This window comes from Mauremys mutica, chromosome 4, assembly GCF_020497125.1.
Source record: "Mauremys mutica isolate MM-2020 ecotype Southern chromosome 4, ASM2049712v1, whole genome shotgun sequence".
Taxonomy (NCBI): Eukaryota; Metazoa; Chordata; order Testudines; family Geoemydidae; genus Mauremys; species Mauremys mutica.
The window spans coordinates 73,165,999-73,183,511 of NC_059075.1; the positions used below are offsets into that span (position 1 = coordinate 73,165,999).

A 17,513-nucleotide genomic window follows, 5' to 3' on the forward strand; every position below is an offset into this window, starting at 1 on the left:
CCATACTAGGGCTTTTACTAGTATTACTATTTCTGGAAAAATAATCATACCCATGACTGAAATAGTTACACCAGTCAAACTTTCAAAAGTATGTAGACCAGGCCTTAGGGTGTGAGCAAATGTTCAGTCTTGAGAAGACCTGCTGTGTGTGTTAGTTTTGCCATGCAAAGGTTCTCAGTAGGGGGAGCAGTGCAAGGAGTAGAAGATTTTGCTCTTTCCTATGGGTATGTCTACACTGCAAATAGAAGTGTGACTTCAGCACATGTAAACATAGCGGTGCTAGATTTGATCTAATTAGCTGAACTAATGTACAGTGAAGTTGCAGCAGTACAGGCTAGCCACTTGAATGTGTCACCAGAGTCCTGGGAGGGGTTGTACAGCCCTTGCTGCTGGGATTCACTGCTACTGACTGAGCTAGCTAGAGCAAAGCTAGCTTAGACATGTCTACATGTTCTGCCATCACCCACTGACTGTCATGTAGACATACCCTTTGCCTCAAGAATTTACTCCAATCAGAGACAGAGGTGCACCCTTGAAGGGGGGGGGGACTTGGGGTGAGATTATTGAAAGAAGGGATTAGCTGCATGCTGCTTGTGACCATCTCTGCTCCAGGACTGATGTATGTGTAACTAAAACAAGTTACACTTAGAATATACCCAAATTCTGTGTCACTGATTTATCCTCCACTGGGAAGGTGACCTGAAAAGCCCCAGAAGTCCTCTACTGCTTGGCAGAGGGACAGCAATATTCATACTAGTTCAAAGCTAAATTTGCTCACAAACACAAAACTCTCACTCCTCATTTGGAACAACATCCTAGTTTGAAGTTTTAAAATGGACCAACTGTACATGTGAGTGCACAAAGTCTGGACAATTTTCTTAAAGGTGAATACACTGTTTTTACACACTGGGAATCAGCTGAATAGATCCCGCCCCCAGTAAGTCACAACTGTGTTAGCCAAGCAACAGATGTTTCACCCCCCAAATGTCATTTTACAAAAAGCTGTTAGCAAGGGAAAGTAGAGGTTTCCAACAGAAGGGCCTGCTGCTCCCTAACTTTAGTGTCTCCAGTACCGCTAGAGTGGGAAGAGTTAGTTAAGCAACGGAACAAAGTGCCAGGACCCGCTGCGGAATTCCCATTAGACGTGGTTTAAAAAACTGGCAACAGTCTTGCCAAAGGGGAGGCTGATCCCTAGAGGAGTCGCAGGAGTGTCTGCCAGTGTGTGGGGGGAGGGGGGTACAGCTGTAGGGGACTCTCAGTGAGAGGGGTCTCAGGCCGGCTGAGCTTTGCAGGGCCATGGGCAGCACTGGCCTTGGGGCGCTCAGTGCTGGAGCCAGGTTCAGGGAAACGGGCGCTGCGCTGCCCAGGCTCACGCTTCCCTGCCCGGCGGACAGGCGGGAATTCCCCGAGCAGCGGCACGACTAGGCGCCGTTTGGAGGGGAGCCCGGGGCACCCCAGGACGAGCCCAAGCGCCCCCCGCCCACCCCGGCTCCCTTACCACATTGCTGAGGAAATCCGCTTCGTTCAGGTCGCCCAGGTCCAGGAAGCCGGAGCCGCCCCCGGGGAAGAGGCGCTCGGAGGGGAAGGGCTCCAGGATACTGTCCATGGTGCCGGGCAGCGCCCCGCCGGAGCAGGGTTGGGTGAGGGGCAGAGCCGCCTTCCCGCCAGCGCGGCGGGCCGGATCCCGGGCGTCCCTCGCTCCCTCCGCCGATCCGAGGCTCGGGGTTACTCCAGCGCTGCCCGGCGCAGCCGATGGCAGGGCCCCGGGCCCCCACGGGGCATGGCTCCTCCTCCCACGGGACGGCTGCAATCCATAGGGCACGGGGGCAGAGGGGCTCCCCGGGGCGGCGGGGGCAGCCGGGGGCCCCGCGGCGGCTGAGGACGGGGGCCCGGGGGCCGCGCCTGGGGCTGGGCAGGATCCGAACCCCGCGGGAGCGTGCGGGGGCCCGGGCTGCCGCCTGGGGCTGTGCAGGAGGCAGGAGGGGCGGCGTACTCCTCCGGGACTCCCCTCTGCCCAGCTGTCACTTTCACACTCCGCAGAGAATCCCCAGGCTCAGCCGCCTGGCCGGCCTGAACATCACGCCCCCCAGCTCATGAATATTAACGAGGGCGCGAGGCATAACTCCCCTCCTGGAACAGCCTCTTAAGGAAGCTCTGGTGCAATGCATTGCTCCTCCCTTGCTCTTGCACTGACAGCTCAGGAGAATGGACGCAACCCAGGGCAGGGAACAGAACTCACGGCAGATCTGAACAGTCATCGGGACTCATGCAGCTCCGGGGCAACCACAGACAGAAGAGACGATGTGGGGAGATGTAAGAGGGAGAATGCTGTGAAAGACCATTACAGGCAGGGGTGACAGGCCGGGGCTAGTCGCTCAGCATTTTGCAGCTGCCCTATGTGCATGTGTGTCCCCTGCACATTCTAGAATTTCTCCTGGACAACCCGATGACTCTTACAAGAATTGACATGGAATTCTTGATGACCACATGTGATCAGAACCATAGTCTTCTATATCATACCAAAGTCAACCTCTGCAGCACTGCGCTCAGTACTCCCTGGGAATCATAGAATGTCAGGGTTGGAAGGGACCTCAGGAGGTCATCTAGTCCAACCTCCTGGCTCAAAGCAGGGCCAATCCCCAGACAGATTTTTGCCCCAGATCCCTAAATGGCCCCCTCAAGGACTGAACTCACAACCCTGGGTTTAGCACTGAGCTATCCCTCCCCCACACTGAGTTTCACCACTTGCTGCAGTACAATGTTCCCTACCATTGTATGGCGTTGGTACACTACTGACTTAGAAGAAAGAGTACCACCTAGTGAATTTCCAGCACCCTATGTTCTAGGTATTCTCTTCAGTACCTAGAACAGGGGTGGCCAAACTTACTGACTCTCTGAGCTGCATGCGACAATCTTCAGAAGTTCAAGAGTGGGGGCTCACCTGTTGGGGCTTCGGCTCTGTGGTAGGTGCCTGCCAGGGCTCTGAGCTTCAGCCCTGCTCCTGCTGAAGCCCCAAGCCCCAGCAGGCACCTTAACTGTAAAAGAGCTGCATGTGGCTCATGAGCCATGGTTTGGCTACCTTTGACCTAGAACATATGAAGATGATTTTCTGGGATGAAGTAAATTGATTAAGAGGCCCTGCATCTGAGGACCATAATTTCAGTTTTGTTGCCAAATTCTTTAGTGGTTATTGATTTCCAATTAATTACCAATTTAAAGAGCTGGGGGACTGTTGGGTCCTAGGCCCAGAATCAAGTACAACAGAAGCAAAGTTATCAAGGTCAATATGGAAGAGAGGAAGGTGATCAGGAACAGTCAACATGCATTCACCAAGGGCAAGTCATGCCTGACCAACCTGATTGCCTTCTATAATGAGATAACTGGCTATGTGGATAAGGGGAAAGCAGTGGTTGAGAAGTATGGATTGGATGAATGGACTATAAGGTGGATAGAAAGCTGGCTAGATCGTCGGGCTCAATGGGTAGTGATCAACGGCTCACTGTCTAGTTGGCAGCCGGTATCAAGCAGAGTGCCGCAGGGGTCGTTCCTGGGGCCCGTTTTGTTCAACATCTTCATTAATGATCTGGATGATGGGACGGATTGCACCCTTAGCAAGTTCGCAGATGACACTAAGTTGGGGGGAGAGGTAGATATGCTGGAGGGTAGGGATAGGGTCCAGAGTGACCTAGACAAATTGGAGGATTGGGCCAAAAGAAACCTGATGAGGTTCAGCAAGGACAAGTGAAGAGTCCTGCACTTAGGATGGAAGAATCCCATGCACTGCTACAGGCTGGGGACCGACTGGCTAAGCAGCAGTTCTGCAGAAAAGGACCTGGTGATTACAGGCCGGGGCTAGTCGCTCAGCTGGATATGAGTCAATAGTGTATCCTTGCCAAGAAGGCTAACAGCATATTGGGCTGCATTAGTAGGCGAATTGCCAGCAGATTGAGGGAAGTGATTATTCCCCTCTATTCGGCACTGGTGAGGCCACATCTGCAGTATTGTATCCAGTTTTGGACCCCCCACTACAGAAAGAATGGACAGATTTGAGAGAGTCCAGCGGAGGGCAATGGAAATGATTAGGGGGCTGGGACACATGACTTATGATGCGAGGCTGAGGGAACTGGGTTTATTTAGTCTGCAGAAGAGAAGGGTGAGGGGGGATTTGATAGCAGCCTTTAACTACCTGAAGGGGGGTTCCAAAGAGGATGGGGATAGGCTGTTCTCAGTGGTGGCAAATGACAGAACAAGGAGCAATGGTCTCAAGGTGCAGTGAGGGAGGTCTGGGTTTGATATTAGGAAAATCTATTTCACAAGGAGGGTGGTGAAGCACTGGAATGGGTTACCTAGGGAGGTGGTGGAATCTCCATCCTTAGAGGTTTTTAAGGCCCAGCTTGACAAAGCCCTGTCTGGGATGATTGAGTTGCGGTTGGTCCTGCTTTGAGCAGGGGGTTGGACTAGATGACCTCCTGAAGTCTCTTCCAACTCATATCTTCTATGATTCTATATCTGGGGGGGAACCCAGTGTGCACAATGATGAAACCTACACTGAGGGCAAAGCAAACCTTTAACCACTTCTGTTAGCACAATTAGCAAAGACACACACACTTCAAACATGTAAAAAGAAAGCAAAAATACATTATTAAAGCAGTCTCTTGTACCATTCCTCATACATAGTCACATCTTTCCTTGGGGATCTGATGGTAAGAGACAAAGATCCTGCTTTGTCTCTGAAATGCCAAACGAATCTCCCTTTTACATGGTGGTCTGGCCTATTATAGGGGCTAAGGGCTGTCATGAATACTCATACAAATACTCAGCCTCCTTTCTCCATATTTAACCTCCTCACCCTAATTATGTTGGGGTATCCCTGTCTGAAAGATTAATATATATTAATGATTTCAACTAATTATCATATACCTCAATTAATTGCCAAGGCAAGTTCATGGTTAAGCATCAGCCAACATTTTATCCTAAAATATTCAAGCCTAGTATCAGCTCAGTGTTCATGTGGTTACTTGGTATCATTTTGTTCTGACCCTCCCCTGCCCCCAAGTACAATGTTCCCAATTCCCCAAAACTGAGGGTCAGTGTTGGGCCACTTATCTGTGCTAAAGTTCATAGGCCGTAAAGTTTTAAGTCAACTTCTTAAGCTAATGCCTTACAGGATTCAGGCCTGTAAGTTCCTTGTGTTACAGCTGAGTAAAGTAAAATGCTGAAGCTAGCTCTATGGATACAGTTTGATGAACTGAAAAAGAAACCTTTCCTTTAGCAGGTTCAGTGTCATCACTGGCTTCTGCAGACAGAAATCCAGTGACTGTATCAGTAGGTACTGAAGTATCCTTGGGGAGGAAAGTCAAATAGAAGATACGTCTTTAGAGAGTTAAATTTTTGAAGGTAAAATGAAAGCATGTAAGTGGATCTTACTGCCAATTACCCTCAGCAAAAGTCAGTGCAGGTGGGCCTGTTTGCAGCAGCCCATCTTGCAGTTCTGTAATTAAAGATTCAGGCACCATTTAAGAGCTTCAGGAAGATTATATGGCTTCAAATAAATAGGATTTATCCCTGTCCTCTCTGATCTTCACGCCAATGAACACTCAGGAAAACCTCTTAGAATAATCCTGTCGAAGAAGCGCTGGTATCTCTCCATCCCTACCCTCATGGCTCAGCCAGAGTAGCCTGAGGAATCCTGACTTCCACAAAGGCTCTCCCTTTATCAATGTCTCAGCCGCCCCAGAGAGGGGCGAGTCCTTACGGACGCCAAAGTGGGCGGAGTCACTGGAGCCTGCGCCCGCCCCCCAGAGGTCAAGGCGCAGGGCAGGAAGTATATAAGTCCAGCCCCAGGGCTCAGAAGCTGCCTGGCCGCCGGAGAGGCCAAATGCTGATGCCCTAGCTCCTGCTGGGGAAACTCCTGCCACCGACCCGAGGACTGGCCATACCTGCAAAGACTAGATGCCGACCAGATGCTGGAAGAGCCCCTAAGCTGGCCAGTACAAACGGACCCCGAGGAGCTGCCCAGTTTACCCCTCGCTCAGTATCCCGAGGAGCCCATGGTGTGGGACGCTGTGGAAGACGCCGCTGAGACAGAGGTACCGGTAAAGCGGGAGGTCGGAAGTAGCCCGGGGGCAGCCGACCCTAGTCTGGCTGCAGCACACCCAGAGCCAATGTCAGTGTGTTGCAGCCAGGATCCCCACTGACACAGCAGCAGGCTGCCTGCTGCTGTTAGGGCCCCGGGCTGGGACGCAGAGGAGTGGGTGGGTCTGCGTCCCCCCTGCCACCCCACTCACGGGTGGCAGTCTCCCCCTCGCCCCAAGGCTCAGGCCCAGGAGCCTGGGCTTGAACTGCTAACTGTTTGCTCAGCCCCTGCCTGAGGGTCTGAGCCCTGAACTGTGGTTTGCTGCCCTGCCCTGACCTAGGGCCTGGGCTTCCAATACTAGACTATTGGCTCAGCCCCTGCCTGAGGGCCTGAGCTCCTGGCTGTTCCCTGCCCCACCAGGCTCATTCACCAGTGCACCGGACTCGTGTAGTGAGGCGGCCTGGCTCCCAGCCACCCCAGAGTGGGGCGAACCCCAACAGTGGACGCTTACAGTCAGGGAAACAAATTCTGCAGAGAGAATCAAGGTACATTACTCCCAAAAGAAACCTGGCTGGTGACTTCCAATGACAAGAGTAACTTAAAAAGGCCAAACTCACCAGAAGGGGATATGCACTTTGGTGACACCTGGAAGGCCTGAGTTTGTGTCAGACTTTGAGATTTCATCCACAACTGAAGCTTCATATGCACACTCTTTTCTTGATTCCACCCAGGTCTCAGGGCTAATGCTACAGCCCTAGAGACTGACCTGAGGCTGCCCCTCACACTAGCCCCCACATGCAAACCCTCTGCACGCATAGTGTAAACTAGGGCCTCAGGCCACTTAAATTAAATTTGCTCTCACTTTACCAATCCCTTTCTGCTGTCCATGAGGTGTAAAGTGGCCTTACTGTAAATGGGAATCATAGACACAGACCAGCCAGCAGAAAGTTGGGCCATGGTTCCAGAGACTTTCAGCTAGCCACTCACATCAGGGACGGATGGTATTTGGGACTAATTGTTTAACATGGGAGGAACCTTGCAATGTCCACAGTGATGCACTTCTTACCCACTGCAAGGAGACACTGGGAACAAAACAAGAACCTTACACTCCCTGTCTGAGCCCGTAGGTCCTGGTAACAGAACCATCTCAGAGCCAGCTCTCTTTTGGGGGCTGGAGGGCTGGACATCAATGGCCCCAATTAGGGGGGGCAGGGGAGGGCAGAAGCCCCCTCCCCCCCAGAGTTTCATACAGGAAGAGTGCCAGCTCCCAGGTGGAGCTCTTAACTACAGCACAGCATTAGCGTGGAATGTGAGTTCTGCAGAGGAGAGGTGCCCCTGCGGCAGGGAGTCAGTATTTTATTTACAAAGAGAGGCAGGGTGATTAAGATAAAAAGGGGCTGGTGATTAAATTAAGGATATGGAAGTTTAGCCTGTAAAAGAGGAATCCCTCTGTGAAGGGTTGTTTTAGAGAGAACATGGGGGGGGGGGGAATTGAGGCAAGAATTCATAAAAAATACAGCAAAGCAGTGAGCCTAGGTTACATACAGAAAAGGGGGCGATTTGGAGGCATAGGTGAAAAGAAGAGGTCAAACCCAGGGAAGGGCTAGTAGTGTATACAGAAGATCCCATTCTACCTGTGGTACTTATGTGGCCCCATCACTAGGGTATCTGAGACTGCGCCTCACAACGTCTAACCTATTTCTCCTCACAGCCCCTTGGCGAGGTAGAGCAGTGCTGTTATCCCCATTGTACCAATGGGGTACAAGGCACACACAGACTAAAGGCCAGATTTTCAAAGGTATTCAGGCACCTAGTGAGATTTTCAAATGCACTTAGAAGGTTTGGTGCTTTGTAAACCCCACTAGATATCTAGCTGCATCTTTGGGTGCCTAGAAACCTTTGAAATTCTATCCTTAAAGCATTGGCCTGGGGCCAGACAGGAACTCCATGGGGGTGGGGAATAGAACCCAGGTCTTTCAGAGGTAGCTCCTTATCCAGCAGACCAGTCATTCTCTCTCTGTTGCATGCTGCAAAAAAAGAGGACTCTGATAGATTGGAGCAAAACCAAGGCAGCCAGTTCTCTGAGACTCCAGCAAACAGTCCCAGGATGGATGTCATGGTTGACAGCATGAAAAGCAGCACAGAGGTTAGAAGGGTTAGGAATGAGAGTCAGATTAGAGGAGACCACTTAATTCCCAAGGGGTGGCAGGTTCTGCACCACGCTGGGGTGTACAACAATGGCTACTGTGCAATTTTACATTTTAACTGACAACCATTTTGTTTAGTCATTTTTTGTTCTGAGTTTGAGAAAAAGAAAGGAATGAGAAAGTGTCATAAGTATCAGATGTGTTTATGCCTCAAATTCTTAGGGTGTCAGCTGTATTCAGGCAAATTCCAGAACAAAGAACAGAAACTGCATCCACAGAGCCCATAAAGTTGACGATTATTGTCATAATTTGCATTATTCACTGGGCACCATGTGTGCCCAGCACTGTTCAGAATATGCCAGAAAATCCAGTCCCTGAGCCAATGCATATAAGATGTGTAACTCTGGATAAGATGGCTCAGATATTTAAGTATGAAGTGTATAATTATTTACCACACATGTTATCACATTGTCAATGTGATGTTTATATCTATGAGTGGAGGTACTGATGGCAATAGAAGTTTTACTTGATTAAGGACTAGAAGATTTGACCCTCCAACTTTCTTTCTAAAGGAAGACCTGTCCAGAGCTCCTGTGCCTGGTTATTTTCCTTTCCTGCCTTCAGTGGCCCTGATATACCTCAGAAGTGTCAATTTTTTTCTCAACTTTAAAATATAGAATTTTCTTGGTGTTTGGTTTTAAATATTCTCCTGTGAGAACTGCAACTCAATCACTGAAGTGTGTTTAAGAGCCTTCTGGAAAGTAACTAGCCTTTAAACAGAAGTGTAAGCAGTGTTGCCAACTCTAGTGATTGTCATGAGTCTCGCATCCGAAGAAGTGGGTATTCACCCACGAAAGCTCATGCTGCAAAACGTCTGTTAGTCTATAAGGTGCCACAGGATTCTTTGCTGCTTTTACAGAACCAGACTAACACGGCTACCCCTCTGATTCATGATCATTGTTTTCCTTAAAGCACCAGCTCCTGGAGCCAAGTGGATATGTGATGATTTCAACCTTCATTCTTAAAGAAAAATTAAGTTTCTAGCCCTCATGGCTGTGGAGAAAGCTTCAAAATGTGACCCAAGTGCACCCTAAAGGCTCAAAAAGCTGAAGGCAAATAAAAAGAACCCCAAATCTGTTATTTTTACATAAATCTCATGATTTTAAAGCCAATCTCATGATTTTTGGTGAGCCTGATTCATGATTTTTGAACATTTGGGATTGGCAATATTTTAAAATGACTTGAAAGTGTCAGCTTCACTCCTGTTTAAGGTTAGTTTCTAGTCTATTAACACCTCTAGATCCCCAGGCAGCTGCAGTATAACCTCATGGCGCCTTGCTCTAGTAGGATGTTTCCAAAGTTAAATGATCTATTCCAAGCTTGGTAAACTGCAAAAAAGTGATAGAAAGTAATCTAGATTTTTCTACAGTTGTTTCAGTTGTTGTATACAAGATTTAGTAACAAAGAATATACATTAAAATTTTAAACCTAACCAGTGTTAAGTGACTTGACACAAGATGTGAGAACATGTTAGTATTAGAGCTGAGTGGGTCTAATATTTATAAAATCTTCTTTTTCATATATAGGAATTAGATAAAGTGCTCCTGTCAGCTAATTTCTAAGTTATCTGCAAAAAAAAACACCCTGGAGTTTTCAGGTGCCTAAGTAGCCCTTGGAATCACAGTTAAAGTTGCCCCCCACCCTCCACCAAAATCTTAAATGGTGCCCCTGCTGGACATGGACCAGTATAGCTACATTACACTTTGATGAAAGAGCCCCTTCTTGATGGTGTTAGAGGTCTGCTCATGCAGTGCCCATCCTGCCAGGTATACTGGAGAAACACACTGATTGGTGCTTAGTTCACTCTGCCAGCATCTAGGCAGAGGAAATGGCTTGTCACTGGACTGCTCCTCATTCTTTTAGGCAGCCCCAGAAGTGCTGAGGAAATAGATGTGTCAGTCTTCTGGGAGTAAGTGGGTGCCCCTGTGAAGAAGGTGAGAGGAGCCATAGAGAAACTCCTACCACTGCGAGAGGAGAGAAGATATTTCCAGCTTCCTCAGGAAGGTAAGAGTGGAGCCCTTTTCTCCTAGCTTTCTAGGCAGAGGACTCTCTTCCCCCTACCCTTCCCTCTAAGGATTAGGGTTGTTCAGGGGGTAATGTGCAAAAGTGGAACTAGGGATGGTGGTGGTAGCAGAACTGAGAGCTGAAACAGCAGTAAGTGCTAGGGTCAGAACTGAGGTGCATTGGTAGAACTATAATAGGGGAAGCTTGCACAGTACCTGTCCTCACTAGCCTAATACTTAGGGCCCTACCCACATTCATGGTCCATTTTGGTCAATTTCACGGTCATAGGATTTTAAAAATTGTAAATTTAATGATTTCAGCTATTTAAATCTGAAATTTCACAGTGTTGTAATTTTAGAGGTCCTGACCCAAAAAGGAGTTGGAGAGGGGGGTCACAAGGTTGGGGGGAGGTTGCGGTACTGCTACCCTTATTTCTGCACTGCTGCTGGCAGCGGTGCTGCCTTCAGAGCTGGGCAGCTGGGGAGTTGGCAGCTGCTGGCTGGATTCCCAGCTCTGAAGGCAGAGCCACCACCAGCAGCATCACAGAAGCACGAATGCCATGGTATGGTTGCCACTCTTTACTTCTGCGCTGCTGCTAGTGGGCCAACAGCTCCAGCCACCCAGCTCTGAAGGCAGCACAGAAGTAAGGGTGGCAATACCATGACCCCCTAAAATAACTTTGTGGGCCCCCCAACTCCCTTTTAGGTCAAGACCCCCAATTTGAGAAATGCTGGTCTCCTCTGTGAAATCTGCATATTATAGGGTAAAAGCACACAAGAGACCAGATTTCATGGTCGGTGATGTGATTTTCATGGCTGTGAATTTGGTAGGGCCCTACTAATATTAGTTTCACTTTTGTAAGCACTAAAATTCACCCCACTAATTTAAAAAAAAATTACTTTGAATTACATAAAGCCTCCCTGATTTAGTGTCTCACCCAAGTTTAACTTAAGGAAATCTCCTTACAGGATCTGAACTCTGATCACCCTTTACACACAATAAGGGAGGATGTGAGGTAGAGCTAGTGTTTGCATTAACTAGGTAGGCGTGTTTTCATTAAAGGTCAAGCAAAGTAAACCAACTTGTTTGTCTGAATTGCAAAGGAAAAACACTTTGGCACTTTCAAACAGGGACTTCTCCATCCTGGAGATTAAAAATATCTCAGAAAACGAAGTCTGCCAGCTCAAAGATCCTGCTTTGTATTTACACTTTTTTTCTAAAACATAAATGTTCTAAGCTCATATTCTCCTGTTGACAGTACTGTTATAAACATGTGATGAATGATCATATTGAACCTTCCTCACTAGTGCTTGTGCTGTGACATCACTATGCTATATCCAGGAGAGAGCTACCATAGCCACAACCATAGGGTTTTGAAAAGGTCACATAACATCCTTCTCACTTTGACCTCAGTGGATACAGGCTACAGCCCAATGTAAATGTTGCCATTGACTTCAAAGGGTATGCACAATCAAACTCTTTATGCCCAATGAGGGAGGTATTTCTGCAACCCGAGTTCAACCCAGGAGTTTTGTATTATACAGAAAGACATAAACAAGATAATTGGGGGTGACGGAAGATGTCACATGGTAACATGAGACTGTCTAGGTCACAGTGCTCAGAGCTCCCAAGCATTATATTCAACTTACCCCTTTATACTTAGCCTATTCTGCCACACCATGGTCCAGGAAGGCTGACTCTTTATAGGGTCATAGACCAATTAAAAAAAAGTCCACACAAAATGCCATATTTCTGCAATATCTCATACCCAGACAAAGGTAAAGACAACACAGTCCTATATGGATAATTTCAGATAAAATGGCAGAAATCTCCCTTTATGGAAACCTGTGCCATTAAAGGAAATTAAACCAATAGGGGATCTATTGATAGACGTTACTCTAAAAACCTATGGAATTTAACAGAGAATGGTCTCCTTTCTCTAGGTTTATGGAAACATCCTATTGAATGCTATAGATGGGTTTTAATTTTCTATTTAATTCCATAGCACAGAACCTACCTTCCCCAGAGGACATTTTATTCAAGGTGCCACCTGTTTATAAGCTGTGATGATGAAGAATTTTGACAAATGTACATTTTCCTTTGACTCCCTGGCTCTCCTTCTTGGAGGGTCTGAAGACAGAAACATCACCTGTTTCTTTGCTTATTGGAATTAGCAAAGGGTTCTTGATAATAAAAAGGATCCTAATCTTTCTGGATTTCTCTACATCTGTGATTGAAAAACACAGTTGTCCTGATTCTCCTTTGGCTTATATGATAATGTAGTGTAATTTATACCTGTAGAAAGGGGGAGTAGAATAATTCCAGCATGGTAGCATTTTACACCCATTCACTCTACACAGGTGTACATGATGACTCAAGATGCATGACAGTGGAGAGTTAGTCTCAGTGACTTTAAATTTGTATACAGGAATTTAGACCATTTTAGAAACATCTTTTCCACTTTACATCCTACAAAACAGAAACTGTTTCTCCAGGACGGAGGTAAGGTGTCCAGTAGTCCTATAGAGGTGGAGCGTTTTTTGAGGAATGTGGGGTGAATTGCAGATACCATTGATTTCATGTTTCTCTGTGTATATACTGCTTTAATATAGAAGGGACTGTTTGGGCTGGAGTCACCATTCTTTTTAAGCCTAGATCGCCAGTTTTATGATGATTCATGCAGTTAGAACTGTTTGTGGGGGATTCAGGATGGTTAGACTGGCTTTTTGGGATTGCCACCATATCATGGAGTTTTGGCTTCAAGCATGGCTGAAAATATCACTTGACCTGTTTAGTTATCCAGCTTGGATGTTCATATAAACTGAACTGCTAGCTTCTGTTACACATTTTCTTCATAGCCTATAAGGTTCTACTGAGTCTATTGGATGCAAACTTCAGTGTGTCCTTTGGATTTGATATTTCTTGCTCTTTCTGCTTTTGTTCCTCCCCCTTTATTTTCTGGCTTATTATTTATTATTTGTCGAATGATGACAGTTTGCTCACAGCAATGCAGAACATAAAGGCAGACAAGACAGTCCTTGTTCTGTGGGGTTTATGATCTAAGGACCCACTTTTATCCTCTCTTATACACAGGGCTGTCTCTAGCCATTTTGGTGCCCTATGCAGCCCCCCCCCCCCACACTGGGTGGGGGCATCCCCAGGCATCCACAGGTGGGGCAGGAGCAGGCTTGAGGGGGTGGGGGGAAATCACCACCCAGCACGAGCCGGCAGCGCAGAACGGGTGGGGGTCGGGTCGCTCCACTTCCTGCCCCAAATTTCCTGCTGCCCTACACAGCTGCGTACTTTGCGTATGGGTAAGGACAGCCCTGCTTATACCCCATACAATCCCTCTAAGGAAAATGGAGCTGCACAGGGCATAAGTGAGGGAAGAATGTCAGCCCAAGTGAGGTACAGGAGCAGAGCAGGCCAAAGATGACCTTTTCTGCACATAAGACACACCAGATGTTGTGGTAAGGATTGAACCTTCATGCAACCAGGGCTTTTAGTTTGTTTTTTGTTTGTGAGGTTGATTTGACAAGTGTGAATAAGGCAAGATGGAGGATGAGCAACCACTGAAAAATCTTGCAGCAAAAATGTCTTTTGAGGCGAGATCTGAAGATGCTTGAACCTATCTTTCCCCTCTTTATCCCTCAGTCCTGCCTCATCTAAGAAATCTGCACACTTTCTCATTTTCTTTCAACTACTGGTTTAAACACAGTTTTCCCTGCAACCGGATTCAACTGCTTTCCATTTCCTGCTTCCTTGTCCATTCTGTCCCCCTGCCAGGTACACAACACCTGTTCCTATCCACCTGGAAGCACTGGGGAAGGGCAAAGATTAAAGAATCGCTCATATCTCACCTTTCTGCTACAACCAGAAGAAGAAGAAAGAGTTATGAGATTAGAGTGTTCATAAATCTACGGCAGCACTTCAGACAAGGAATAAATTGTGTTGTGTGTGTCGTGCGTGCAAATATGCAGAGCTGTCACTGTGTAAGCTTCCTTTTCTGTGTCTGTGAGTGTACACATACTCTTTAGTTATTGAGCTCAGACAGTGTGCTAGGTGTACAGGTGTGTTTATGTGTGCTAGAAGCATCTATGTGTGTCAGAAGAATGTCTATGCACAAATTGTGCTTATTTTCCCATTTGCTCAGATCAGCAGGAAGAGCAGGGAAAAGTGAATAGAATATTAGTTACATTTTTGTATGTGGCTGAGCTCCATGAATGTTGTGGTTTCAGTGAGCACCCTGATGCTATGCAGAGAATGAAGGGGAAGCCACAGAGGTTCACATTAAATTTATTATTCCTAATAGGATGAACTCAGTGCCCTCACACAGGACTAAGTCAGCCTTCTAAAGATTGAGTGAGCCAGGCACAAGAAAGATAGGGAACTACAGAATTATGAAAAGGAAACCATTTTTACAAGACAGAGATCTGCCTGTAAGACCCTAGGAGCTATTCCTATATGGTGCCCCTTCATGGTGTTGTACATATGATTAAGCTGCCAGTCTCAGGTCTTTAATATGTTGGAAAGTTAAGCCTTAACACTGCTAATGGATGAACATAAAGCAACAAGAATGAGGAACTATCAATATTAAAGGTGACGTATAAAGAAAACAAATCAGTATTTAACCTACTTTGATTCTTTATAACTTTCTTTGTTTTTTTTTTTAAAGTTTGTCTTCTCTTTTTTACCTCAGAAACAGAAGCAATATTAAGTCTTGTTTTTGCTGCAGTTCTCCTTGAAGGATCATAAATTTTATGAGCACTGAACTGAAGGGGAGAGTGTCTTTCACAGAGAGGATTTTCCTCCCAACTGTTTGTCAGGCATTTGAGTTTACTGGGCATCAACAAAACCAGAATTTAAAACAATATGAGTAAAAACGACTTCCCCTCTCAGTTAATCAGGACACTCAGGATACTGAGAAGCAGAAGTACATAGAAAAGAATAGGGGCAGATTACAGCATAGAAACTATAGACATATACCTAGGACCCCATCTCCTAGGGTTATGTAATGATATCAAAATCTCACCTTTCATTTAAAATTATGTTTCTAGCCCTCCTGGTTGTGAGGAAAAGCTTGAAAATGTGACTTAAGTGTAACCAATGTGATGATATCTACCTGAGTTTGCAGAGAGCCTGAAACAATAGCTCTGAAGGCTTGAATAGCCTCATTCATCATCTTAATGGTTTGCTAACTCTGAAACCTGTTGCTCAGTTAGTGGGGCAGGGGAGGGTTTGGTCGAGATTAGCCGAGCACAAGACGGAGGGCTTGTCTACACTTCAAATGCAACAGCAGCACAGCTGCACCTGAACTGCTCTAGTACTTCAGTGTAGATAGAACCTGTGCCAATGGGAGGGGTTCTCCTCTCAGTGTAGGTAATCCACCTCCCCATCAGGTGGTAGCTAGGTTGACTAAATAATTCTTCCATTGACCTAGTGCTGTCTACACTGTGGGTTAGGTCATCTTAACTTCGTCACTCAGGGGTGTGGATTTTTTTACACCCTTGAGTGACATAGTTAAGCCAACTTAATTTTCTAGTGTAGACCAGGTGCAAGTGTGAGGCACTCACTGTAGCTATCCCATCATGGTTCTGCTGGAATGGTATTGGCAGCCCCTCCCACACACAGTGGTCCTATGTTGGGGTGGGGGGAGAGCAAGCGGCTGAGATCCCTCCTCTGGGACAAACCTCCATCTTCCTGAAGGCAGGTAGTGGTGGTCCAGAACAGGGGTGGCACAGCTCAAAGCAGAGTGGTGGCAGGCCCCCAACCAGCCTAGCACATGGCTCTGAGGTGAGTGGCCCCTTCTACCACCACCAGAGGGAGGGATGAGATCATAGCATGGGGGCAGAGGCAGGTTGTTCCATGGGGGTGTTCCTGGGAACCTGCGTTGCCTTAATTTGGCCCTGAGCAAAAGCAAGATACATGAAAATAGAATGGAAATAGTTGGGGTCTGAGCAGGAGGACACTGAACACCTTGGGAAAGAGAACAAGTTGAGCTTTGCTTTGACATACTGTGTGTCCTCTTGGCCCTAGTATCAACATTAAAAACTTCAGTACCCAGGTGAAACTCTGATGGGTCACCCCTGCTGACCTCTTGGCCGTGCTGACATTTTAACCCGCTGCTCATAATGGAAGATGCACATGACCATGATCATGTGCGACAGAGTCTACCCACTGATCTGAGCAGAGCAGATTCTAGTACAGGCATCCTTGTCTATGTATAGAAGAACAGCTTTCTCAGACTCCTAAAGGGTTAAAAAAAAGTCTGGATTTCATATACAGAACTGTACAAGAGAAAAGTACAGACTAGCAATCCAGTCATGTCTCATCCCAGTTCAAATGACATTGTTTCAGTCTTGGCTGCCTCGCCCCTCAGAGGGTAATTAAAGACTTTCACTAGGGGGAAAGATAGACATGGTGGAGGAAACCTTTATTACAGACTCATCTCTCAAAGAAAAATAAACCCCAATGTAATGTCTGAGGCAAGTTGCCAGGCTCATCCTTGAGGAAAAAAATTACATTTAGGGCTAAAATAAAAGGGGAGGAAGTGTTAAGAGATCTGAAAGGATCAGAAACATTTCAAGCTATAGTAGAACCTCAGAGTTATGAACACCAGAGTTACGAACTGACCGGTCACCCAGACACCTCATTTGGAACCAGAAGTATGCAGTCAGGCAGCAGCAGAGACAAGAGCAAAAAAAAAAGCAATACTGTACATTACTGTGTTAAATGTAAACTAGTAAAACAATAAAGGGAAAGTTTAAGAAAAGATTTGACAAAGTAAGGAAACTCTCTGTGCTTGTTTCATTTAAATTAAGATGGTTAAAAGCAGCATTTTTCTTCTGCATAGTCAAGTTTCAAAGCTATATTAAGTCAATGTTCAGTTGTAAACTTTTGAAAGAACAACCATAACATTTTGTTCAGAGCTACAAACATTTCAGAGTTACGAACAACCTCCATTCCCAAGGTGTTCGTAACTCTGAGGTGCTACTGTAGTTGTTTTACAGCATCTGGACGGGTGAATCCTGAGAATGAATTTACAATCCTTCACTCACTTTCAGGAGTGTGGGCTTTTGCTCTTGGTTTCCTTCTTTCTTTCTCTTTCTTCCTTCCTTTTTGTGCATGCATGTTCCCATGGTATCTGCATATGGAGTCATCTTCATCACCCTGACCATGGGCCAAGGGAAGAGAGGGGGTCCTAGCGTAACACTAATCAAAGGAGC

General features: G+C 46.6%; 1 protein-coding gene and 1 long non-coding RNA gene across 3 annotated transcripts in view; one reads left to right on the forward strand and one right to left on the reverse strand.

Moving 5' to 3' along the window:
* The window catches only part of CREB3L1 (cAMP responsive element binding protein 3 like 1), a 115,972-nt gene that overhangs the window by 57,866 nt on the left and 40,593 nt on the right, over positions 1 to 17,513 (reverse strand). Inside the window, exon 1 of one of the 2 annotated variants that reach the window (XM_045016426.1) lies at positions 1,499 to 2,022. The exons of the other annotated variant lie outside the window; for it this stretch is intronic. Coding sequence (XP_044872361.1) covers positions 1,499 to 1,606 — 108 coding nt within the window. The 5' untranslated portion in view covers positions 1,607 to 2,022. Of the gene's footprint in view, positions 1 to 1,498; positions 2,023 to 17,513 lie in introns of those variants that run through there. 2 annotated transcript variants of the gene reach the window in all.
* On the forward strand, positions 5,876 to 12,363 carry LOC123370156. Its single transcript, XR_006579297.1, has 3 exons — positions 5,876 to 6,089; positions 10,147 to 10,287; positions 12,293 to 12,363. It is a non-coding gene; the product is annotated as an uncharacterized LOC123370156 (long non-coding RNA).